Source organism: Lepisosteus oculatus, chromosome 12 (genome assembly GCF_040954835.1).
Source record: "Lepisosteus oculatus isolate fLepOcu1 chromosome 12, fLepOcu1.hap2, whole genome shotgun sequence".
NCBI classification, from domain to species: Eukaryota; Metazoa; Chordata; class Actinopteri; order Semionotiformes; family Lepisosteidae; genus Lepisosteus; species Lepisosteus oculatus.
Window position 1 is genome coordinate 18783570 of NC_090707.1, and position 27869 is coordinate 18811438.

The window sequence follows — 27869 nt, forward strand, 5'->3', positions numbered from 1 at the left end:
GGACACCATTGCTATAATAAGAAGAAAGTTTATTCAATCATTTTAAAATATTGTCAGTGAACTTCATTTGATTTTATAGCTCTAGTTTAGCTAGCCTGTTCTCCTCTTAATTGTCATTTACAGTATATTTAGCTATTGTCTTCAGTTTATTACATGTTGCGAAATAGTGTCATTTTTGCTTTCTTTTAAATATTTTTCCATGCCCTGAGCCTGAAATAGTTTACTTGTGACGGCATGCCACAATGACCAGACCATTTTATTGGTCTTTTTCAGTGTGTCAGTTAAGGCTTTCTCCATAAAACTGACACACCTCCATAATTAACTGGCGTCTGACTGAAAACTGGTTTATCACCTTTAATTACCTACAGGAAGCCTTTGTCTTTCTTTTTTTTTTCTAAGAAAAAAAAAAACAAAGCACTCAATTAGTGTAATAACACTTAATGAGAATAATTTACATACTTATCGAAAAAGCACACAAACCTGAGTAAATACAACTTAATTAAAATCTCTATCTTTGGGTGGCAATGAAAGTAAAATGCACTACCTATATATCCTGGAATGTATCTGCCTTTGATCTGAAAGCACAGTGTGACATTCATGCAGACTGCAGGTTTTCCATTCTCAGTGCATGCCGGCTTTGTACGGTTAACAGATGGAGGGAGAATCATGGAGACTTCTACAATCACCACTGCACGGGTTCTGTCAAGAGTTAAGGAAAACACAAATAAGCCAGAAAATGAGTGATTCTTACTCTCACCCTTACACAGGATCAATACAAACCTTTTTAATGCTTTAAACCTTGTGAGGGGCAATATGAATATGTAAAAAATAAATGTATTCACTTAAACACAATATATAAATAACACCCGCAATTGATTCTGGAATTAGAAAATGGAGTGCAAATGCTTTAATATAATAAAATAATCTGAAAAATGTAGCGATTTTACAGTTAGAAGATTCACACTTGCTACATAAAGTCATCATAAGCAAGCATTTTACTAGTGCATGTATGAGGTTAACCAAAGTTTTTGTGTTCGCTTTTAATTATTTAAGATTTGTTGTTTTTATTCTCTGAATACTCAGTTCCCACCTTAGTACTATGGCAGAATCAGACAGGAAGGCACCAACTGCAACATCTGTAGAAAACAGACAGTTAATAAATGTAATTAGTTTTAAGACATCAGTTTCCATTGGTGGTACCCTCTATATGAAACTAACATTTAGTAATATTAAAGCAGTATTGTCTGTCTTTTTATCAGCAGAATGCCTCTTGTAATATTAGTCTCATTTGCCTTAATATGAGGCAGTTAAGTCACTAATACTTAGAATATTTTTAACATGATCTCCTATTTCTCTTCCCCCAGACCTGTTAAACTGATATCCTTCATACCACTATGAAGCCTGTTTGGCCTGTTTACTGCTGCCATCATATTGGATGTGCTGTAAAAGAGGGGGTTAATTTTCCATTAAAAAAATGACAATGTATTTCACTAAAACACCTTATCTCTTTCATACATTTACCCTTGAAAAAACACAGACACAGATCTACACAATTGTGTCTTCCTTTTCCTTCCTTGTTATAAAGCAACATTATACCATCTAACAATTCTCCTCTGCTTCTACAAGCATGTTGTTTGTTTATGGCTGTTCCTTTTTCGTTAAAAAATTACAATGTTAAAATTACAAATACTCTGAGAAGTTGGAAATAAGGATTAGATCTGTCAGTGATGAAAGAACAATAAGTAAAAGCAAACCTTTTTATGTGATGGGAGTTTGCATAAACACCGAAGGAAGATGCTTAAAAGAGAAGGGCTTAATCTAATGTTTATGCAGCGGGACATGGTCTAGTGCTGTAGAGAGCCCAATGTAACAGTTTATAACACAACCTCAATATAACACAACAATTGTCTTTTTACAGGTTAATTGTAAAAAAGAAAATCCTAGGAGATTTTGAAAATTGAATACATAAGAAATTTGGCCTGCTTCATAAGGAAACCATCTTCCCTCAGTCTGACAAGAGCTAGATTAGTGAAAAGTTTTATTAGCTACTGGTATCCTACCAACATTGGTATCAGTCAGTAATTCACTGCTGTTCCAAGCATCATCTTACAATGTGCATGGTCAAATTTAGAGCTAAAAAAAATGTTACCTGGGTAACCATTTCCATCAACATCAATGCGTCCAGATACAGACTGGCCAAACATCTTAAAGGCATTACCGATTATACTTCCTGTTATTTTCTAAAAAACAAAAAGGGTACAACAGGGAAAACGATAAATAATATTGTAAAGAAATGCAAGAAGTTGGGTGATCTGTATCACAATACAAGTTTTAAATGTGTAGCATTGTTTACATCACTAAGCTAAAGATTTCAAAAGTCAGATTTTACTCCTTCCCTCCCAAGAATTGCTTAAAACCATAAAAGATGCTTCTAATCACTGTAAAGAATGCTTCTGAACTGCTTTAGGAAATTACACCAATTCAGACATTCTCTCCTCAAGTCTGTTTTTCCTCTGTTGTCCAGAATCACCAATGTGTGAGAACAATGAACTCATTGTCACAGGATGGAGGAGACCATTTGACAGGAGGAGGAAATGCTGACCTCACAATCTGATGCTCAGAAACTATAGGATCCTGTCAGTGTCAAGGCCTCCTCTGCTCAGCACAAAATCCAGCTGTAAACCTACTTGAGAGAAGGTCTGTGATATCCCTCTCTTCCTTCCATTGTAGATATAAATAGCTCCCTGAAGATCTTCTTCCTGCGGAGCTCCAATCGCCACATCTGCAAAAGGATTTTTTTTTATATTTTAAAAAAAGAAAAAATTAGCTATGGTCTCCATACACCCAACCCTTTCAGTTATATATCTGGAATGCTTGTGATTTTAAAAAGGCAAAGGAGCTTTCACATTAAGCATGTAGACATTCAATAAAATACTGTTTATATTATTGAATAATTAGCTTTCCTCATTGTGCTACCGTTGTTGTTGCTTTGGCTCCCAAGTTTTCTATCAAAAATATAAATTAATCTGTACTTAAGGCATTATTAGGATATATTCTGTCTAATCTGAACAGCAACATTAAAAATTTAAACAGAGCAGTCACTACTTTCCGAATGGATCCAGTACGATAGTAAGCATCTACTATTAACATCCTTGTCATCCTGTCAAGAAATACTGTCAAGTTTTACTTTTTATTCTAAGTAATAGAACAGTATATCACACATTTATCTACAAGACTTGCTTCAAAGGACAGTTACACATACATAGAAATAACTACCACTATTTATTTATAAAACCTTAGTTAAAACTAAATAGTTAACAGTTTTAATTACTCAGATTATCATGTAATTTTGGTAACACAAACTTGCCTCTGTTGTAATTTAATGATGTCTATTGCATTATAAAAATTGCTGCAATATGCTTAATGGTTTAAGACTATTATGAATTGTGTTAAAAATAATAAAAGAATTCAAATAGAAATCAAATTAATGGTAAAACTAATACAGAACTAGTGTCAGAAATTATCTCTGTACATAACTTTTGAAAATGTTTTACTCTTCAAATCACATCAACAAATAATCTCAGTTCCAATACCACATTTTCTTAATAGACCAGTGTTTATAGATTGCATTATTGCTCAGGAATGTTTCATTCAACAAATACAGCACATAGCAATCAGAGAAATTCAAAAATGAGAAGTGAATAAGGCAAAATATTTCATTAGTTTACCTGGAAATCCATCATCATCAATATCTCCAAGATTGGTTATGGTTTCGCCAAACCTCGCAGAATACATATCACTTCCTACTAATTCAAATTCCAATTCTTGCAGTTTAGCCTAGACACAGAGAAACATGGAAAAATGTCTTAGATGTTCTGTGACAGAAAAGTCAGCATAACTCAGTGTCCCTTAAATCTACACTTTACACGAGTTTCTTCTCAGCACAACAATGGTACACTAGCATTCTTGCTTTGCCATTCCTTTCCAGCTTTCATCTGAGTACTCAGTATCTCAGTATATTACATTTCAGTATATTACATCCTATGAATGCAAGTCACGCGTCAAAAAAACACACTGAATTGTCCAGTATTCACTGTACTGAAACATATTTTTCCAACTGTAAGAAGCGCTTCGAACTGAACAATAATATTTAAAGGATGATACACAAATTTTAATTGGGCCCATATGCTGAAATGTAATGGCATTCGTGGGTGAGATCTTTATTGCAGAGAAAATATATACTTCTTGTTTAATAATCATGCACTATTGTTAAGTGAAAACCTTTTGCCAGAAGTAAGGATATATTTTGCAACTGCTGGATTTTCAAAAATACCCAATAATCATTTCAAAGTATTTTAAAGGAGCTTATTTTTGCAATTTATGTTTTAGGCTGTTGTGTATGTCTGTTAGTGTTTTGAATTTGTATACTGTACAAACATGGAATATTTAAAAACAAATTACAGTACAGAAACATGCTTAAAGTACTGCATTGCAGAAACTGTGTAGTTGATCATGTGAATCATTATTTCAGATTGTTGGAAGCCTGATTATCAGTTGCCAAATAAATCGATGACATACTATAAAGGGCATATTTGTGCAGTTATGTGTAATGAAGTATTTGGTATAAAAAGGCGGCTATGGGGACAATTTATTTGACTGTCTTAAAAAAAAAACTTACTTTGCCCAAATTCATATACACGTAAACACGCCCTTCCTCTCGAACAGTACTGTGCATTGGTGCACCAACAAGCAAGTCTGAGAGTCCATCTGAATTGAGGTCAACAGCACAGACGGAAGCTCCAAAATAAGATCCAAGCTGCAAAACAGGAAAATGCATTCACTCCCATCAAATGTTATTTGAATGAAATCATTAGCTTAACAAGGAAATGGTTATGTACAGTAATAGTCTCTTACCATCTTGCCGCTTAATTCAAAGATAATTTCCAAAGTACTTGTCGATCCAAAACTTAATATGTATGCCTGGAACAGAACAAATGACAAAGTCTGTAGTTCCGATTCACATCACGCTTTCCAGAACATGTTAATAGGTTGGAGAAATGCAAACCAAATATCACTAATTCATCAGTATTTGTGCAAACCAAGATCATGCTTCATGATTCACAGATTCACTTTCATTCATAGAAAGTGCTTTTTTTCCCAAAGCACATCAAAATCAGAAGTATTCTGCCTTTGCAGTAGAAAAAGCAAGAAGGCTACTGTAGATCAGATTGGAAAGCTATGTAGTGTTCATCACTTCAAAGAAATGCACCTCCTGCCAACTGTCATAAATACTTTTCAAAAGAGAAAATGAGAAAATTGTGGTTAGGGTGGAATATTCAGTTAATTAGAAAGTTAAGATTACTTTCCTCTTATGTGGTATTTCAAAATCCAGTCCTTGAGACTCATAATATGAGTGGCTTTTTCTTCTCCTTTGGCATCTTAATTATACGTTTTAACTAATTATATACTTAATTGGTAAGCATTGCTATTAATGATCAGTTTGCTATAAGTGATCATTTAAAGTATGCACATACAGTACATAGAGATCTGCCGAATCTCGTCATCTGAAATTAAGCCTTAGTCAATCTGCATTGACCTTTTGAAAGGTATCAGTGCTTCCAGAATGGCAAACTCCGTCTTTGTGTGACAAAGTGTTTTCTAGCATGAGTGCTCGTAGCACAGTAGTGCTTACATGCTTTTGAGTTCTGGGTTTAATTCTAGACTGGGGTGCTGTCTAGTGGAGTCTGCAGGTTACTGTGTGTTTTCTCCAGGTACTCTTGTTCCGTTTCATCAAAGACATCTCTTATAGACATGTTTGCTAAGTTAACTGGCAAACCAATTGGTGTCTGTGTAAACTGCTAAGCTGTCCTGGTTGTAGTACTACTTTTCACCCAATACTTTCAAACTAGGTTCCAGGTTGACATGAATGTCAACAGGAATAGGACACTTTCTGAAGGACAGTATACTGTAAATGCAGAATTTGCTTTTAGAAGATTTCCATTGATGTTCATGCATTCTGCTATAATTAGCTCCACCCCATAGTCAACATTTAATGAAACTTGTTGTTCATGCTGTGCTTATGTTCTACAATTCATGAGTGACTATGGTGGTTCTCTTGACTTTTAATAATAAAAATACTATGACTGTGTTCTGTCTCTCAGATGCAATCTAAAAAAACATCTCCACAGTTTTAACATTACTACTCTCATAAAACTTTGTCTTGTATCATTTTATTTGCCTATTTAGCACATGTCCTGAATGCTGAATAAATGTAACAATTGTTTTATGGAATTCAGTTATTTATTTCCAATATGACTTTCCTATGTGCAAGTGCTGTCATCATTACAGTGTAATATTACGAGATTATTTTAATTGAGACACAATCCAACATGTAATTATGATGTTTTTTCTCCAGTTCCATTGTGGGTAAGAATAAATCTGTCAGACACTGCATCTCACTTAACATTTACTGTATCTGCCTGTTTCAGCATCATACTGTGAGCATCTCTTATTGCCTTTCTTGAATATCAGGACCAGGCTTATTATATTCATATTCATATTATGAGAAAGTTTATCTACTTTCCATTTAGATTGTATACTAGAAATAGCAACAATCCCTCTCAGCAAAACTCTTACTCTCTCCATAATATTAGTGCAATAAAGACAGCATTCCAGTTTGTGTCTACTGATGGTTGTTAGATTTAAGACTAGTAGATAATTCTAAAATTTTCAGTTCCTTTCAATACAAGTCATGTTTTAATAGTAGCTTAAGCAAAAGGCTAAACTGTAGCATGTTCTCCCCTACTGTACAGTACATCTAACCAAAATGAAGAATGAAAATAATTCAGTGTGGTAAATACTATTGAAGTTCTGTATTTTATTACTTTTTTCTAGGTCTCATAAATGAAGATAACTGTCCAATCTGTCAATGTTCTTATCTTTGTATGTTCAGTAAGTCTATGTTAAGATTTTGGAAAAGATCCAGCAAAACTAGAAAGGACAGATTGCTTTGATTGTTTGCAACTAATCTTTCAATTAAGATTTTTAATAAGGTGGGATTGAGTGGTGGAAAGGTTTCTCCCAAGAAACTTCAGATGTGGCATTAAGGAGGCATGTATAGAGTCTGATACAACAAATATAAGCACCGTGAGGATCAAATTCAGCTAAATTTGTAGATTTAACAATGGCATCATGACACTTCATCTGTGTTTGTGATAATCCTTCTAAAATGACTTACAGTATACTCATTAATTAAACTTTGCTGTTTGAAAGATCACTACACTAGAAGAATCACCGACAAAAAAAGTCAGTTAATTCGCTAAATTAAATCCAGACACACCCAAGACTATACTACATAAATAAAGCTCTACCAAAAAAGCTTTTGAACAAACTAAATAGAAGTGATATCCATCTTATTTACCCATTTCTAAAATTTGGTACTGTTATAGTCAGCATTGGCATTGCACCAGTTATATTAAATGTATATAGTACCTTCTCCCCTAGCCAGCAGCCATATCACCCTGCAACTCACAACTGGCAACCCACTGAAGCTAAGCAGGTGTGAGCCTGGTCAGTACCTGGATGGGAGACCTCCTGGGAAAAACTAAGGTTGCTGCTAGAAGAGGTGTTAGTGGGGCCAGCAGGGGATGCTCACCCTGTAGTCCAGGTGGGTCCTAATGCCCCAGGACACTATACTGTAAATAAGTGCCGTCCTTCAGATGAGATGTAAAACTGAGGTCCTGACTCTCTGTGGTCATTAAAAATCCCAGGGTGTTTCTCGAAAAGATTAGAGGTGTAACCCTGGTGTCCTGGCCAAAATTTCCCATGCCTCCTAATAATCCCTCTCTATGAATTAGCTACATTACTTTGTTCCCCCCCACTCCGACAGCAGGCAGAATGACGCGCCGGTTGGAGTATTTCTCGGTCACAGTTAAAGGCAACGTCAGCTCAAAGATTTGGTTCAAACCACCAAATGGAGACTGGTGTACCGACAAGCAGACCCTGTTGATGCAGGATTAACGCTAGGAAAGAGAGAGAGTACCTTTTCCCTTAATTTGAACTAAGGATATCCACCTTTCCTATGTTATCTAGATCACTATTACTGCTTGATGAAATCTTCTCTGGTTGTATACAGAAATAAATAAATATTCATTATATGCAACTGTATACTTTATTTCGATCATGCAATGTGAATGTAAAAAAAATACATTGCGATGACAGAAAACATCCTCCATTGACTAAACCACCATTGACTAAAGAACTGTATGTACTGTATCAGCTGTTTTGATATTAGAATTCACAAATTCTTTTGTCATGCATCAGCAGTACAATGGTGATGAAACTGAATAAACTTTATTTCCACTCAGGCCTTGGAATTTCTATAACAAACCAAAGAGTTAGACTGAATGTTTGAAAACAGCCTCTAACTCAATGCCAACGCAAGTACTCTATTCCCTCTGTTGGCACCATTAGTTATGTTAAAATGTTTATGTACTATAAAAGTTTTGGTTATACTTTTCCAAACTACAGCATACAGCAGATTTGTTATTAAGGAAGCTTGGTCTGTCTGATAGGATATTGCAGGGAATACTAAATACTAAAAATAATCTATATGAGTATGGCATTGGAGGAATATCACCAAAGAGTAGACAACAATGTTTAGTAGCATGGTGGTTCATAGCGGCACTGGGGTGTTACAGAATCCTTTAAGAGAGAAGAATGGTTTCACATCCTATATTTATTCATATTTCTCCTAATTCATAATTTCCTGTTTTTCTGCTGTTGGTAAAACCTTAATCTACAATAAAGGAAATATGGATAAGAATTAATTCTTACTTTACCAGTCTGCCCATGCTGGGGAGCCCCTCCCACAAATTCAGTGGAATCTGGATGGCTAAAATGGCCAGCACCTACTGAATAGCCTTTCAGAGAGGAAATGAAGAAAACAGAGATGTGAAAACCTGTTTCTTAATTTAGACTGTCACACATATTCCAGCCTTAGTTAACTGATGTCATTTTTTCATCAGCATAACAGCTACACTATATATTGTATTTGGTGTGAAAATGTTAACAGGCACCATATTTAACAGTTTCCTTATAAATTAGATACGACACAGTGGTAGATTGAGTATTTGTATTCAAAGACCAAGAAAAGGTTCACCTATTTCTGTTGTCCAATAATTCTAATTTACTGTTCCTTTGCAAATAAGAAATATCTAGCCAGATTCAGATATTAGTACCCATTTATGAAAAACCCATAACCAGAAGATTGCCAATTTAGTCCCATTATTGCTGACCTTAAAAGCAGAACAAATAGGGTTTTTGTGTATGCACTTCAGTCAGTATTATCAAAACAATATAATCATGCTGTATTTTCACAAATCACAAAAACAAAACATGCACCTGCATAACTTCCTGTTATTAACGTATGTGCAGATAGAAGGACTCAAGCACAGCTTTTACATTTCCTTTACAGACTTTATAATCACTACACCAAACTTTACATTCTGCTGTTTCCATAATAAAGGACTCTTGGCACATTTAGATTTAGGATAAAAGCTATTTTAAAACAGCAGAACTGGCTTAATGTATGTAAGCAAAACAACTTGGACTTCCAGCTAATATAAAAAAGGCTTTATCCTTCCTATTCTCTCAAACTTGTTTTAAATAAAAGGCACAGTCCAAAAGAAATTGATTAATGACATGGATAAAGCAGAAAATTACTTTAAGTGTGGCATTTAAAAAAATGTAGAAAGATAAAAAGTATATACAAATAATAGACTTTTATTGTATTAGTATGTTAAAATATTGTCAGATAGAGTTTGGCAAAGCCAATTTTAAATCTTTACATAATTCTACTGATACATTTTAATGTACTGATTTTAACAATTGAATCCTTGGATAGAAAAGATGGCTTTTCCACCATCTTAAAAGTTAGTACAACAAACTACAGCAGACTAGCATTCTTCTGTCTCATCACTCAGCACTCTTGCTATTTTTAGAGTGAAACTTCACCCACAAAACTACAATGTACTGTACATTTAAATTAAAAATTAAAGAACAGAAAAGACATATTACAAAACTATTTGTAACTTTTAAAATGTGTAATCTACCAGACAATATAATAACATGCTACTAAATGTGCTGTAGGATGGCATTTATTTAAATGAGTTTACTATAAATCATAAGAACGGCAAATAACACTAAAACATGGGCACTGCAATTTATAATCTCTGAAAATGTAAAATGCTATTTAATTAAAACTGAGGTCAGAAATGATCCCAGTTTACTTTTTCAAGAGAAACTACAACCTTTTAACATACTGATTAAGCCATCATTCAGCATGAAGTGTCAATAATTAATCTAAAACTGTGCTTTGGAAACCAAACATTAATAAATGTAAATCAGCTGACATTCTGTTCTGAAAAGTAAGCCTTATTCCTCACAAGACCTAAAATCTTCACTTTCCTCTGGCATGATGTTAAAATTTAGGAAATGAAAAAGCCAAAGGTGATACATTTGTTTTCTGTATTTCCATGGTACAGAATGGTATAAATGGTACAAATAATTCTAGTTTAAAAAAAGAAAAGAAAATGTCCTAGATACTTTTTTAAGAGATGATGCATATGTAAAGATGTTTCACTTATTATGCAGGTTTCAAAGTATCTTACCTAAATAGCTTCCAAAAAGGACATGGTTTTCATTATCAACATATGCCCATAAAGAACGGCTTGACATATTATAAACTAAAACAGATCCAGTCCAGTAAAACGTTCCAGGAGCTCCCATTATAATCAAATCCTGCAATACAAACACTGGTGTTAAAATACCATAAAGCAGCATGTGTATATTCACTTATAGCGGTTTTATTCCATGTTCCCTTAATAAAGAACCAAGCAGAGAAAAAAAAACTGGGCACCTTTGTCAGATAATTAGATATTCCAGCTTGACAGGAACCATAGCTTTCACCAAATTTCCGCTGATGATCTAAAAAAATAAATATAAAATATTCTGCATTTTCTTTCAATAGTTTCAGTAAAGATATTGAGCAAATAGCAAACACAACCCATTTAAAACACTATGTATGATGTAACACATCTGTTTCAAAATCTATGAATTAAAAGATAGAAGCACAGACTCTTCATTTCAGCAATTATTACCCATTTAAGATGCATTCTGCTCCCTTCCCAGCATTCTAAGGCCTTCTAAAACCATATTAATTTATATGCTTGAGTTGTGTCACATCTTGTTTCAACTGCCCATGAGGTATTGAATAATATAATAAGGTATTGTGTATTTTAGACAAAAGGCATTTTACCACTTCGCAACTAAATTTATAACCCTGAGCTGCAGAAAAGTAAAGCAAAACTTAAAAGAAAAATTGCTTGTAGCTAAGAACCTTCATCATGAACAGCTCTCAGGTTTTTCCTTTTTTCACTTGTAAAAAAAAAACTGTTTCCTCTGTTACATTGTTGTAACTTAATGCAAAAAAAAACCATTACCACTCAGTTAACTAAAGGTGTTGGGCTTATCCAGACTGGATTTGATTATACTTTACATGAAAAGATCAATGGTATTACCTGTCTGTCGGACAAGAAAAATCTGACTACATGTGGTCATATGTGGTCCGCCAAAATTCTTAGTAATGTGTGCTCTTGAAACTCTTTAACGCACCCACACCACCATAAACCATCCTTTCTCTCAGTCCTTTTTACAGTTACCATGAAAATTTCAGTGAAGATGCAATTGCCTTTTGTGACCGTTTTCATATTTTTATTACAGTTAATCCCTTTAAAAGCAATACAATTTGCAAGAGATTAAAACTCGTATAAAGTCCCTTTCACATACTTCTCCTGTATTTATTACATAAGATATCTTAACATGTTTCCAATGCCTATTTTCCTAAGTTTTCTTAGTACTGTAGGATCATAACCACTGCATTGGCCAAAAGTCTACTGCACTATAACAGACATTCTCTAAGTGTATTCATTTCATAAGCCCTCCGAAAGTATTGTGACAGCTAAGTCAAAACTTAAATTTTTGCTTTGAAGTCAAGAAGTATACTGTATATTTGTTAGATTAATATGAATGAAAAGTACAATTTTTGAGGGAATATTTCCATGCATACATTTGATCATATCAGAACATGTTAAACCAGTGATTTCCAGAGACCATCCATACTGTCACATTTTCTTTTTCAGAGTTTAGAGGTCCGGATTTGGTTGTGTATCACTTTGACACAATCACTGCATACGGTCTGTGACCCACTGAGCTAACCAAACTCTTTTTAGAATCATTTGATGTGAGATGCTTTCACAAGCCTTTGCTATAGCCACTTCAAGATATTGTCTATTCTTGGGTTTTCTGACTTCACTTTTTTCTTCAACATATAAAATGCATCTACAATTGAATTTAAATCTGGAAATTGACCTAGCCAGTCAAAGATTTTCCATGTTTTTTTTCTTATGATGAACTCTTTGGTAGCATTGCCTGGTTTTTAGTCATTGTCTTGCTCCATGATGATGCAATGACCAACACGGAAGCATTTTCTTTGACATAAGCAGACAAAATGTATCTGAAATCAGAAATGTACATTCTACTGCCAACAATCATCACATCATCAATAAAGACAAGTGAGTCTATTGTAGAGGCAGCCAGAAATGCCCAGTTTGCACACATGTGAGACCATGCATACTCATTAGGCTGTTTTACTGTGACACTCTTTGGAAGTGCAAGACATGTTCAGATTGCTTATTAGACAACAATAAGCAATGTATCTGTTTGACCCTAATAATATGTAAGGTTGTGATATACCAGTAGAACAATATAAAGCCTATATCACAATTTTGTGCACCAGGTTACCTCCAGGGTTTGAAATAGCAAACGTATTGACAACACAAGGGAGACATTAAAATGTTCACATGCCTGAGAATCTGCATGTTCAAAGGTAATGTGCAGACAAGTTTGTTGATTCATTAATCATTACTCTCAGTGAAACAGAAAAAGAATACCTCAACTGAATATTAATTGTGGGGATGTTGTAATCTAAAGTTGCCAAAGCAAAAAAGTGTCCATTTAACCACCTGACTTCAGCAGAGATACAGAAAGACAGGAAATGTCAGGCAAAGCACACAGAGGAAAAAAGGAACTTTTGGTAGTGGTAAGGTAGTTGTTTAAAAGGTCAGTAATGTCAGCTTTAGGAGTTGACGATGGAGATCTTAATGTACAGTGGTAGTTTCACCATAATTTGAGATCTATGCTCCACCCATTGTTACACCAATTCTGTAATTTTAATTTCAATATGATAAGTGTCCCCTCAATGCAAGTATCACCAAAGAGTTTCTATACAGTATCCATCTGGGATTAATAATGTCATGCATTACCCCGTTGTACTGCATATCTACAGTATAACAACACAATGGAGAAATGTGAGTGGTACAGTATATGACTTCAATGTGTCATGTGATCTACAATATACAGTACTACGGTACATGTAACAAACTTTCTTGTGAGAAGCATGTTTACAAATGATGAAATGATGCCATGACCAAAATCCCTAGAATACTCCTTTAATTTTTATAGCTTTATATTGTCTAAAGTTTACTTTTCATCTTGGACAGCTTTTCTGAACTGAAAAACTGAGTTTAAGGCTGTAAAAAAGACTTTTCTGTTTATGTCTCATTTAAAAGCTTTACCTCAAGTTTAAATCCTGCTCCACTGCATTTTTCATACTGTTTAACAAGAGTTTTTACTGTATATGTATACAAAGACAAAGAATTATATCTGACCTTTGTAGCAGGGAGTCAATGTCTGTTGGAAAGTTAAATCAGGGCTTATTTTGTAGCAAATACCATGAGGCAACTTATGCTGATTTTCTTTATGCATATAAAATACATTTTTCCACCTATGTCCACAAGCCTGCAGAGAAAACAGACAGATTCAATTATTTTTAATAAAGAACACATCATATATACAATATATAGTATAGCAAACATTTAAGATATCCGTTTATTATAAAATTTCATTTTTTCCATTCTAAAGCATTAATGTAATGGTTCCTCACTATATGTTTTTGAATGGTTGATCATTGCAAAAGAATAAAAAGCTAAATTACCACCTAGAGTAATAGACTTTAACTCACTAATAATGCTATAGATTAAAGACATTTATTTTCAAACTTCTTTTTAAGAACAAAATTCTTAAACAGAGATTAAGGATGAAAACAAAGAAAGATAACACAGGTGTGGAAAGATAGCCTTTTTTGGTATTTGAGTTAAAATTTAAAGCCTTCATATAAATCATCCATTAATTTTCTAACCACTTTATCCAATTCAGGTTAGAGGGGAAAACAGAGCCAATCCTGGCAAGTAATAACTACATGGATACACTGTGTCATTAGTGGACATAGTGGATAGGATACCAGTCCATTGCAGGGCACACACAGATACAAATATAAATATGCATACACTCACACTAGGGCCAGTTTTTCCATAGGCCAATTAATCAACCAATGTACTGTGAGAGGACACTAAAGCATCCAGAAGAAACTCACATGAGCATGGGTGAACATACAACCTCAACAGATAGCCAAGTCAGGAATTGAACCCAGGGTCTCAGCTATGTGAAGGAGCAATGCTATAACCCCTGTGTCATTGTATTGCCCCATATAACTCATACTCCATTATTCTAAAGAGTGGATGAAGCTTCCCCCAATGAAATATCATGGTGTTTTACATACCACAATATATCCCTCTTCAGATTGTCTGGATAAGCTAACACCAAGCCATTGATTATCTTTTTCAGCTAGGCAATGCCTTCCACAAGAATTGTCTTCTTCAATACCTGAAACACAAGTTAAACATGTCATTTCATTTGCCAAACCGCTTTATACCATACGGTGTCACAGGAAGCCAGAGCCTACCCAGCAAGCAACGAGCACAATGGAAGGGTACACCCTGGACAGGGCGCCAGTCCATCACAGGGCAAGTGCAAGCCAATCATACATGGGGACAATTTGGAGGCCATGGTAAAGGCCGAGGGGAGAATTTTGCCTGGACACTGGGATAACTCCCTACTCTTATCGAGAAATGCCCAGGGATCTTAATGACCACTGAGTCAGGACCTCAGTTTAACGTCTCATCCAAAAGACGGCACCCAATACAGTAGTGTGGGGCACTATACTGGGGCATTAGGACCACACTTGACTGCAGGGTAGGCGCCCCCCCCCACTGGTCCCACTAACACCACTTCCAGTAGCAACCATAGCTTCCCAGGAGGTCTCCCATCCAGGTACTGACCAGGCTCAATCCTGCTTAACTTCAGTAGGTAGCCAGGTTGAGAGCTCCAGGGTGATATACCTGCTAGCCAAGATAAACATACTGTATGTACACTAGATTCAGAGTTATGTGTCCAATAACATATTTTATCAATTAAGCAGAACTGTGCGGTGCTAAAAAACCTCATTAAACCCTTCTGAAATCTGAAATGCAGACTTAAAATATTTAGCACTTAAAAGAGACTTGCATTGCTAATTTCACTTTTACTTGTTATTTATGGCTCAGGGGCAACTAAAGGTCTCAAGGCTGAAACATATTGGCAGGGGTCACAGAGAATTTCCTGTAAAAAAGGGGAAGTTAATTCTCTGGGTGTATTTCAGTCAAGAAAAACACCTTGTAAGTGCAATGCATTCAATTCCTTTTCTTTTGGCCTAACCATGTGTTATCTCAGAACATCCAACACAGTCACCCTACAATCTACTGAAGAGGCAGAGGGAGATGATAGGTGGCTCACCAAATGAGCACTGAAATGCTGAGTCATTGTGAGATGCTGGGTTTTCCCTGCAAAAAAAGTCCTGCCGTGATCTACAGGATCATCCTACTATACATCTGAGAAAAACGGTTATTCCATCTTTTATGTGAGAGATAAGAAGTACCAGTTATCTATGACACACTAAAACTGCTTGAAGAAAATAGATCTACAGTGTTTGCGTATTTGAAAGACATCTTTCAGCATGTGTCTCAATATGTACAGTAAATAAGTAATTTATTAAGTAAATCTGTAATTGAATTAAGTGGATCCTGTGCCAGGGTAACGGAAGCTAACACATTAGACCCTATGGAGTTTCAGTGGATTTGATTATGTACAATCATAGATCAAGAATAAGCACTTTTAAAATTTGAAATCACATCTCTGTTATATTCAAAAGCTATTCTCCATGAAATGGAACAACTCTAAGCATCTATAGGTACACTGAACTTTTCCAGATGTTTTTGTAGAAACACAGTACACAGCACATAAAGACATAAATATAATAAATACAATGGTATACCTTATTTAGCTGATTTTTCAGTTTCTCCTTTTATACACAGTGTATGTCGTTGGCTGACATCCCAAAGTGCTTAAGTGAACGTTGTAGGTTCACACCGCGCGAATCAAAGCCTTATATCTCCCCGTAAACTTCGCACACATTTCAATGTAATAATGGGAACTGATAATATAACTATATTATTACTAAAATACAACTATGAAAAGTTCATATGTCAAGCTATTCGTTTGCAAACTCATACTTTATGCATGGCCGTGTCATATCCCAACAGCTGATTCATTAAATTCTTACCACGTGCTGGAACAGCTTAGAATTTAAAAACGCCCCAGCTATGAAACACTGCTGAAAATCCTAACATAGACTATACAATATAAAGGCACATATGATATTATGTTAATGGTAATCGAAGATTTCAACTTCAGAAACAAGATTCAACAGTTCCAATCTACTTGGCTGATAAACGCAACCTCTCTTTGTCAGGACGTTAGGACTAAACTGAACAAGAAAAACGTTTTTAACACCTCAGAAAAGCCTGTCTAGTATTACTATACAGTATGTTCAGTAATTACTTTCAACCAGTTTAAAAAAAATACTTTGCCATTTGTAAATTCATTATTTTTACTGAAATAACAGATTTGAACGCAACAAGAGATTCAATTACATAAGTCATTAACTGAAAACATTTTGTAATAATCAATACTAACCGACAGGTAGCTGCTCACAGTGATTGATGTCATTGATGTTGCACTTAAAAATTGCACCAGGGTTGACGATGGCTTGGTTACTACTTGAATTAGCAATTGGAGCTCCCACTAACAACCTAGAACACACAAAAATGATGTTTTACACTAACAAGATTGGCGATTAATTTAAAATTAGCATACCGCTTGTTAAAAACGTGCAGTTATCTACAGATATAAAAGTAGTAGGAACAAAATCGCCTCTTACAGAATTAAACAGCGCTTTGTACTTCCATAGAAGGCTAATTTGTATGCTCTGCATTTTACTGCATTCTGGAAATGACTTAATGACAGCTTTGTTCGTTAACCCACGGATGAAACAGAAACCATCAAACGAATATCCTAATTTCTCTGAAAAACAACGTTCATTTAAAAGTCAAGTATTAAAATAAAATTATTGTCAGAAAATAAATTTATTTTACACTTACCAATTCTGATTTTCATGACTGTGTAGCAAAACTGAATATCCAAACAGAGATCCCTTTGGTCCATTGAAAATTACATGATTCTCTATATCCAGATTGTAGCATTCGGCTTTGCTGACTAGATAAAAAAAGCACGCCACTTTCAATACGATAAACCAGCTATGAACTTCTTCTAACTTTTTTTGATCCATACTTATAAGAAAATATCTATTTAAGAGGCACATGCACTTAAAAAACTCGCTTTGCATAAATTATGAGACAAATGAAAAGAAAAAAAAGAAAAATGTTAATTAGAATCTGAAAGAGTTAAACTTGCTTTTAAAAGTTACGGTACTACTCTACTGTTGATCTTTACTGTTGTCTTTCCAACAGCACTCTGGTCAAATCATGTCACGTGAAAACGAAGCTTTAATTTCTATAAAACAATCCGTTAGGGGGAGCTTTGAACCTTACCCAGACATGTTGCAGCTGTGGCGTCCAGATGCACGGATTAAAAAGAACTGCGATATTTCAGACGGTCTAGGTAAATAAAAATAGGGTAAAATTATATTTTGAATTTCCATTTCATTGTCTCAATTCTATACATTGTGGCAAACCAATCCAAATTACTTCAATCCTCAAAACCTCAATAATAATATAAGAACAATACATACCCTGTACAGTATGTCACCTATAAAGTAGCACAGTGTACAAATAGATTAAAATGATGACATCTGTGAGTATTACACTTTAGTTATTAAATAATTGTCTGTAATAAAATTGCTTATATTTTACATTGTTCTTTTATCAAATATTTCAGTTGAAAAATAATTATTCAGTTGGAACACACACCTTGATTGATTTAAGCGTTAACAACAAGCACAGATTTAAGGGTTAAAAACAATTAGACCTTCCTGGAGACAATTCACATTTTGATTTCCAATCATGCATTTTACATTCAGAAATGACCTAGTTCGTGATTTGGTAATATTTTACTATTCCACAAGGTTCCTTTTCTTTTTTTTAACAACATACTGTAACAGTAAACTGGATCATTGATCTTAAGTGGAGCTGTTGATGAAAGCTACTGTAGGTTTTTGCATTCTCCTTGAGTTTAAAGGCAAGCAGTTTAAGTAGAAAAAAAAAGGAAATCAGAAATCACAGATGATAAGATTCAAGTAAGGTGTATAATCCAGACCTTTTTTTATCTTTACTGTTATTTCATGGTAATGTCTGAGAGACTTTAACAGAAATGCATTGTGATGTGTAAAGTCAGACTTTAAGGTCTTCTTATTTCTTCAACCTATGGGATGCAAAAAACAAAAATAAAAGATTGAGGTATTCAATCATTTTCAAGACTTTCAGTGACATAAGCGAATTGGAGAACTACTGTATGCATCTCTGTTCGCGTGATTATCTGAAGTGAGTATTGTTACGTAAACATTTGTGTAATATTGCTAGAGTTTTATTTCTAATTACTTTTGAGGCAAAACAAAATAATGTAAAGTACCTTGGTTGTTCTTTATTCAATTTCATTCTTTATTAATTAATGCCTTGAAAAGTGAAAAAAATCTGCTTTGCAATTTAGACATCAATTTACTGTTATCCTGTAAACAGTAACATTTAACTGCACATTTATAACCCTTCACAACTCAGGATATTTTATTAACATTACCTAAAATGTCAATATGTTTATTTTCCTATACTCACTTTAAACTTTGGTTTCCTATCAACAATTTATTTACAAAACTTTCTTATTTATATGACTGCCCTTACAGAGATAAACTGGAGGGTGCCTTGTAAAAGCCTTGCACTAACGCATAACATTTCCTTTTTCGGTCTTTAATTTTCTCAGTGCCTGAAGAACCGTCTCCAACTGATTTTTGCCAGAGCTGAAATCCAAATTGAGCTGATATGCTGCAGTCTGCCAAAACAGCTAAAGGAAGTGTTGCTGCCATTTCTTGGAGGTGGGTGAGGGTATTTTTAGTGGATTTGTAAAGTATAATTAATGACATTATTCATGACCTGCACGAAATTGTAAGTTTCTGATCATACTTTTATTTTAAAAAGCCCAAATGACCAAACATTGTACATGAAATGTACTCTGAAAAATTAATTTAAATTAAATTAAAAATAATTACAAACTCATCAAGTGGGACATACCTGGTATTTAAATCATTCAAGGCACTGGTACTGTATGATTGTGTTTTCTCTTTTTTGCAGTAGAACCTTTTGACTTCTTATTAACTTTACCATTATGGGAGTTTTAGTGTTATTCTAGCTGCTATACAGAACAGGTCTATGAAAATTAAATGTGGAACATTATAAGTTAAATACATGTATTACTGTGGGTAAAAGAAACCAGAAGCCTGTTAATAGAAATACTTTTACCTTCCACTAGCCACAGATACTATTATTTTGTCAGTAAGGAAGAGGAACATACTGTAAATGCTATCGAAAGGTCAGAAAATGATAAGAGCACAGAAATATGAGAGTAGAATATTCAGCATAAATGGACATAAACCTGGCCTTATGATTAAAAAAGAACAACTACTTGTTTTATTTTTCGAAAACTGTTCTCCCTTCAGAAGGCTGGTTTTCCTTGCTGAAGCCTCCACACTTACGCCATCCTGCTCTAAAGAAGACCACACCATCCTTCTCTAAAAATAAACTGCAGTTTCCTACTTTTTCTGCTGCTTCAAGAACACCGTACTTTCTTCATCAAAGCAAACCCTTTTCACAAAAGAAGCTCTCTTTCATTATTTCTAGAAGTGATACAGGTTGTGCACAAGCATTGATTATGATATTGATTGTACGTTTTATTTATTTTAATGGTGTTTGAGTGGTCAGGGGCTATATAAAACTGTACACATCTGAATGTGTGTATCTGTACATACTCCACCATTGAGCTCATAAAGAAATGGAATTCTAAAAACTTTTTTTCTTTTATGGACTTCAGTATTGGCTTAAGAATTTTAATGCCGTCATAAAATGTTAGCCCCTGGTACTGCGATTTTAAGGTTGCCTTCATAGAGGCAACCATAAATGAAAACCCTAAATTAAAATTACTTTAAAAGAAGAGGTAACACAGGGGCTGAAAATTCAGTACAGTTAATAATTTCCCCACAAATATGTCAAGTAAATATTTGAACCTTTTACCTCAGAGTGCCACAGGATGTGGTTTACCTATGCTAACCCTCATTGCCACCCACAGTCACAACCATTTATCTCCCTCACATTTACATAAGCTCCAGTAATTAAAAGAAATTCTTAAAAAGCCATGTTTGTGAATGTAAAAGTTACGTACAGTACATACTGTAGAACACATTCATTCTGTGTTCTACTCTTTTATAGAGTATATCCGCTTTAACACTTTGTGCTACTGGACAGTGTATCATATCATCAAGATGGTCTTTAAAAAAGCAGAGGATCACAACACAGAATGAAACAAAACAGGTTCCTTTCTATCTTTAAACAGACAAAAATGCCATCTAACACTTGTGCTGAAGAAGAAAAACATTATTTTCTTCAAAATACTGTATATGCACCTAAAAATCATAATAACCAAGATTTTAGAGAAAGTTTATGCATCTTTGAAAGCTCAACAAAACCTCTAGTTGCTAAGAAAAAAGGTCAATACAGCTTGTGTGGTTCTCGTATTACACACTTTTATTTTAAAGCCCATGACATGACGTGCTTCTCCCTAAAAAAGAGACATTAAATTCTAGAACTTTGCGTAAAAGAATAATATTGAGAATGAATATTGGCTTGAGGTTTCATTCTGCCACAAAAATTAACAAAGAGAAAGATATCAGTTATGTTAAGGATTTTCTTCTTGATATTCTCACATGCAAATGTCTTTTTCATACATAATTGCTAGATTGAGGTGACTAGTAAGGATACGTATGTTCTTGACAAATCATGAAAGCATAGAAAATTAAATAGTATAAATACTGTCAAATTGCAGAATCAATGCAGGAAACTGTAAGAACATAAGAAAGGTTACAATGAAGACTAGGCCATTTGGCCCATCTAGTCTGTTTGGGTACTGTAATGGGCAATTGATTCAAGGATCTCATCCAGTTATTTCTTAAAAGAAGTCAGAGGATCATCTTTAACATCATGACTCAACAGCTTGTTCCAAAGTCCCACAGCATATTGTGTAAAGAAGAGCCTCCTGTTCTCAATATTAAATGCACTTCCATATAGTTTGCTACCTTATTCTCTGGTTCCAGCTCCACTGTTCATAATGATTAAGTCTACTGGGTTGACTTTGTTAATGCCATTGAGGATTTCGAATACAGTACTGGAATAATGATCTTACGAAAAAGACTATGCTCCTTCAACCTGTCAGTGCAGATCATTTCCTTAAGTCTCAGAATTTGCTGTGGACTGGACTCCAGAGCAGAAATACCTTTTTTTATAACATGCTGCCAGAAATTGTGCATAGTATTCAGATAAGGTCTTACTAGTCCATCCATTTTCTTACCACTTCATCCAATTCAGGGTCACAGGAGAGCCAGAGTCTATCCTAGCAAGCAACAGGCAGAAGGCAGGATAAACTCTGGATGGGACACCAGTCACAGAAGTCTTACTAAAGCATTGTATAATTTTAACATAACCTTCCATGTTTTAACTATGTATGCTAACATTTGCTTGCCTTTTTTATTCCTTCCCCACATGGGCTAGAAGATGAAAAGCTCCTTCAGGCTCAGTGTTTCCAGTTTTGTTTTCATACCTGTCTACATTAATCATCATCTGCCAGGTGTTTGCCAAGTTGTGAATTATATCTGAATCACAATTTAATAATAAGGAATATAACATATTCATTCTCAAAAAATGATAACACAATATAACGCATACGGCCGACAGGCACTGTGTAAGAGCCGGCTTACCAGAGCGGTGACGTCACCGCCCTTCCCTGTAATAGCAGGACCACAGCCGCTAGGCTGGGGAGAGATCTCTCTTTAGCTCACCAGGCTGGGTCCCTGTTGAGTGACATGGGAGTCCTGTGTTCGAGCCCCCGACGGTGCGGGGCCGACCTGATGCGGCAAGGGCGCCCGCCTGAACCCCGTAGCATTACAATAACATATCTACCAATAAAAAGGTATTAAGTCAATATGTAGAGAGATCACTAATAATATACTGTAGATCATTCAGATATTGTTTTTATGCATTTTCATAAAAAGTATACTTTTTATACTGTATATGCAGAAATGAGAGATTAATGAATGAACTTTTTACAAACATGCACAAAATGATGAACTCATTATCCCTATTAAACCAATATTCTATGCTAACTACATTAATGATTTAGAAGTTTAAACTGCCATATAACCAGCTTTGTATCAACAGGAAAACAATATTTAAAAAGGCAAATGCTAATAATGCCCACAGCCACATTGCAAAATAAAGACCTACTGTCCCTCTAATAATATCTGACATGAGTTACTTAACATGGTAGAAGATTAAAATCTTTATAAAATTCCTTACAGAGGTTAAGAATTTCTGTCCTATCCAATTGGATGGATTTGTCTTCAGTGTAAGTGTTTTATCTGTTCTTAAAGGCTAAGAGAACTTTGTCTTGGCACATATTTGGCCAGCTATATGCAGTACAGTTTTGGTAAAAGCACACATGTAAAGATATACAAAGGGGTGATGAATAAACATGTGTCATGTTTAGTTGTTTCATTTTTTAAAATCATCCAAGGTATAAGTCAGGGTAATGGTAAATCATCAATGATAAATCTCCCAGATTTTGTCTACATTCTAAAACGGTGTACAGTATGATGACATGTTGGATACCTACTCCAGCAATATGCATTATAATTAAAATAACAACATTTGCATGTTGTATAAACCTAGAAGAATGTACAGTAAATGGTCCCAAAATTGTGGTAACTTATTTACAAAGGCAACTTCTAAACAATCTAGAATTGCCTTTAAATGCATTTTTAAAAATAATAAAAATGATTCTTGAATGGTACAGTAAAATTGAACATAGAATTACAATTAAAAAGTTAGGTGAGTAAATTCTGGACAATAGCATCCCATTTCAATAATTAGGAAAACTTTCACATTGGTTGTGAATTACAGTAGTGTATACCCAGCACATTGCCCAGTTTATCTAAAATTCTGTGTATAAGGTAATCAGGTTCTAGTCATAGAAAAAATGAATGAATCATGAATCATATTTCAGAATGTAAGATTTTTGATTATGTTTTCTTTATACGAAAATGGAACAATTATTGCAACAATAATGTGTTGAATAAGAAATTAGTCTGTGTTTTTTCTTCCATTATGTTCCTATTCCCAGAATGTAACTGTTATAAAAAAGACAAATTGTACAGTACATTAATGCACCTTAAAGAACAAAGGAGAAAACAATAAAGAAAGGAAAAGTATGAATAACGTCCAAATGATCGATGGATGAGCCTGATTCAGCCCTCTTTACAGATATGCAACTGCCAGAAAAGCTTAACAATGGCAGAATGGGAATGATTGGGAGTCATGTTGTTTCTCTCTCTTTTTTTCCCCCTTGAAGGATGGCAGGTCTGGCTCAGCTGTGGCCCTCAGCAGTCAGCAGCATCAGCAGTCAGTAGCGGCACAGAATCCAGCTGAAACTGCACCACAGCCTGTTTCAGCATTCTGATGAAATTACACTGATTTAATTTCCACGCTGTGAAGACATTTGGCACAACTTGGACCCCATCCCTGACATCTTCATTGGAGGCCAAATTGAATGAAGAAGAAATGCACCAATATTTCAGCGTGGATGCTTCCAATCTCTGTTTCATTTTTTTTTCACAGAGACATTATTTTCTATAAGCAGCCCCTTGCATAAGGTGAGCAGAAAGGTCCATGTCTCAATTGTTTTAAACACATGTACAAAAATGCTTTGAGCCAGGGAAGCTCAGCTGTAGCAAAGTTTGGCACCAACAACTCACCATATACCTGCACCATCCTGTGCAATTTAATTGGCATTCAGTGGGTTGATAAATGGATTGGCTTAATGGGACAATATACTTGACATATGCAGGGCTCTCCTGAGGAATAGGATTCATTTTTGTACTTCACACATCAACATGCAGCAGATACCAACACTGTCTCCTCCAACAGCTGTGCTATAGCCAATGACATCCAATCAGTTTCAACAGCCAATGATATTCCTGCCAGCCTCACAGCCCACTGACTCTCTCCATGGGGTTAGAGCTCAATCAAGATAAGAAAAAAATACTGCATAGATTTTTGTCTCGTGGCAGGATATATTAGCTTGGCTAGAATACTAAAAAAGCTTGCATAATCTACTACAAAATTTGAATGACAAAAATATGAATGAATGTCCCAATAATGAAGCCTTACCAAACTTGTAACAGAGCAAGAATGTGAACAACAATATGAAGACATTTATATACTGTATGTATTTAATTCATATCAGTAGCATCTGTGATGAGTGAGAGACATCCTCACTCTTTAGAGTCAGATCTCAAAGGTCGCTATGGTGCAGACCAACAAACTTAATCAACAAACAAAAGACAGTGTCAACAAACAAGGGAGTGGCATTTTTTTCTCAGCCTACGTAATAAAAAATGAATTATTGTAAGGTTGAGATAAGCGTGACACCCAAAGGAGAGTGCAGCTTAGTGTCTTGAAACATCGTATATTTCTGAGGTTAAGTACAGCCAGGAATAGAGGATTGTTAATCGTATGATTTCTAGTACCATTGTATCTTCGTAATGCAAAAGAAATACTTAAGTAGTGTGAATGTGTGGCATTAGAATTCTTTCCTGGTCTGGTTAAAGGTCATTAAAGGTATTTTAAACATAAACATTCACAGTAACTTCGAGGGAAGATGAGGACATGGGTAATTTAATGTAAATCTTAAGAGCTGACCTGGACAGAGTCCACATATAGTACTTTCTTTCAAAATGTTACTAAATAAATTCTGCAGGTCATCATGAGGTCAAGTAAAACAAGTAAGAAGTAGAGTTAATACAGCCCCATGTCCTTCCTTCAGATTCTGAATGGGTGCCTATCTGAAGCTTATAATTGTGCTCATTGAATAGCTCATACGCAAATAAGGCCCAAGGAAAAAAGAGAAAGAGAAAGAAATAGTGTGTGACAGATTCTAATTACTGCATAACAACAACATATGGAAACTTCATTGTCCATTTCATCCCTCAACATGTACTATCAAGTCACATTTCTTTTGCTCAATCATTCTCTCTGGAGCATTTGGAGCTGTTTCATTTATGTGTGATGAGCAAAAACAACACTTGATGGGGTCGCATGATAATTTTATTTACTGGATCTGCCTTCAGAGCTCATTAATTCCTGTGGCTTTTTGTTTTTCTCATTTTCGCTTAAACTGTAGTACTGTTCAGTTCTGAGGATCCTGGTTTCGTTTATTACTATTATAACTATAATGGTTTCACATAATTGTGTTTTCCTTTCTGCATATTTTTTCAAAAAGAGAAGTTAGGGAACAAGTATTTCCAAGCTGAACAGATTATTTGCAGTAACAGTACAATGAAACTAAGGAATGGAGCAAAAGAATAAACAATATCATTTAATGTCATTTCAATTTGTGCCTAATTAATGTATGAGTGCATCTGATAGTTTATGTCAGAATTTCTCTTATTGTTGCTCCTTCAAGGCTAGTGGTCGTGATGCCCTTTCAGCTGAATTTCACCATTCGTAACGCTGCTCACTTGAACTGTATGAATCCATGGATGCTTTGAGGGCTGAAGCAGGGCTGAGGCACTGAGGCATAGATAAGGGTCCATCTTCTGGGCTGAAAACTGCCCCCCTCCTCCAGAATTCTGCTATCACCCCCTCTGGCCACAGCAGCAGCGTCAGTTAATGAATCAGAAAAAAAGCTGGTTACCAGATGTCCCAGCTTATTAACACGCACATCATTTCCAACGCATTCTGTAATGGCATTCTACGGGCAATCTGTGTGGAGCAGACACTGACAAACCTAACAGGGCCTCGTTTAAATGCATGTCTCAGTGCACAACTTTTCAAATGTAACTTTCATTCCCCATGATAAGCAATTTATTAATTGCCACACTAATTTGCAAAGAAATACATGTGATAATCAAGAATTGGTAGGCGCATTTTCAAATCTTTCCTTCAGGACTCTTTTCTTTTGTCTAGTTGCACTAAAGTGTTGGACTTCGTATTTCATTTTTTTATTACACACAAGGAAAGAATTAGAACTATTTTGGTTTCAGCTGCAGCTAATTTTAATGCCACCCATTGTTCAGTTATGCAGTCTAATTTTATGTTAATGTCCTGAAAGTTGTCAAATCTTGGCAAAATCTATGCATAAATTACACAGAAAGAAAGTCACAGGAGGGGGTGTAATGGCTGTCACTGTTAACCAAGCCCATTAACAGTCAGAAAAGCACTAACCCGAGAACTCTGGTCAACTGCTGGAGAAATCTGTAAAACTTTTGTAATTAATGTAACATTGATGGGACTGACATCACATGAAAACTATCACTTAAATAAGCATTCGAATTAACAAACAAAACAAAAGCAAAAAAAATGTTTACAAACTAAAGAAAGGAATGCCATTTGGAAAAGATCTAAGGATATATGGAGTCATTTAAAAAGGCCTGTTGACCTCAGAGATTTAGATTGATTTGTCTAAACTAGTGCCAATAAGAGAATGTTAATGTTATATGAAAGCAATTCAATTCAGCAAAAGCTTCAGATCTACTTTAAATGAACCAAAGTGTGTAGACAGCACTACCATCGATTTTTTTATGGCTGTAGATTTTTAATAGACTTCATGAAAAAATGTGGCAGACATACAAATAGATATTTGTGATTTTTTTCACCAATTCGAAATGACATTTTGATTCAGGTCAAACTACATAACAATTAATAAGAAAAAAATCAAATATTGATCAGAAGACACAAGTAGTAAATACCGATAATGAATGCCTGTATTGTGTCACCATGCTATTACATTTGGTGAATTGACTAATCATTGCATACCATTCTAATAATGAGATATTTTGTATTTTGTATTTTTCATGTAATTTATAACAAATTTATATGTAAATAATGACGCCAGAAAAAATAACTGTTTTGTTGTGGTTTTATTCAAGGAGCTCTCCAGATTGAATGTTCACAATGTGTGACAAACAATACTGCATACAAATAATGCCAACAATAACAATGCTTTACAGTGAAGAAAGTCCACCCATCCATTTTCTAACCAATACAGGGCTGCTTTGGAGCTGAATGTATTTGAAAAAAATGAATGTAAAGAAAAAAAACAAGATCATCATTATAAGAATCATGCAAACTCTACAATGTTTTGTTTTAAAATGTGCTAAAATTAGTTACTATTCTGTAAATAATTTAAATTAAGGAGAGCTATGACTT

The 27869-nt window shown here is 34.8% G+C and overlaps 1 protein-coding gene and 1 long non-coding RNA gene across 3 annotated transcripts in view; one reads left to right on the plus strand and one right to left on the minus strand.

Moving 5' to 3' along the window:
* itga4 (integrin alpha 4) overlaps window positions 1-17853 on the minus strand; it is a 38098-nt gene extending 20245 nt beyond the window's left edge. Inside the window, exons 1-14 of the mRNA XM_015358987.2 lie at window positions 17493-17853; window positions 17029-17144; window positions 14738-14841; window positions 13788-13917; window positions 10919-10986; window positions 10671-10800; window positions 8836-8921; window positions 4915-4980; window positions 4679-4816; window positions 3729-3837; window positions 2688-2782; window positions 2150-2240; window positions 1091-1136; window positions 545-699 (exon numbers count right to left, since the gene is read on the minus strand). Of these exons, the coding sequence (XP_015214473.2) occupies window positions 545-699; window positions 1091-1136; window positions 2150-2240; window positions 2688-2782; window positions 3729-3837; window positions 4679-4816; window positions 4915-4980; window positions 8836-8921; window positions 10671-10800; window positions 10919-10986; window positions 13788-13917; window positions 14738-14841; window positions 17029-17144; window positions 17493-17737 (1579 nt within the window). The 5' untranslated portion in view covers window positions 17738-17853. The remainder of the gene's footprint in view (window positions 1-544; window positions 700-1090; window positions 1137-2149; window positions 2241-2687; window positions 2783-3728; window positions 3838-4678; window positions 4817-4914; window positions 4981-8835; window positions 8922-10670; window positions 10801-10918; window positions 10987-13787; window positions 13918-14737; window positions 14842-17028; window positions 17145-17492) is intronic.
* A 90-nt stretch (window positions 17854-17943) lies between these two features.
* Window positions 17944-26041, plus strand: LOC107078784 (uncharacterized). 2 transcript variants are annotated; one of them, XR_001479757.2, is made up of 3 exons: window positions 17944-18012; window positions 19324-19435; window positions 24013-26041. It is a non-coding gene; the product is annotated as an uncharacterized lncRNA (long non-coding RNA). The 2 variants fall into 2 exon arrangements; XR_011191308.1 differs by lacking the exon at window positions 17944-18012 and adding an exon at window positions 18554-18890.
* Window positions 26042-27869: the final 1828 nt, after the last annotated feature.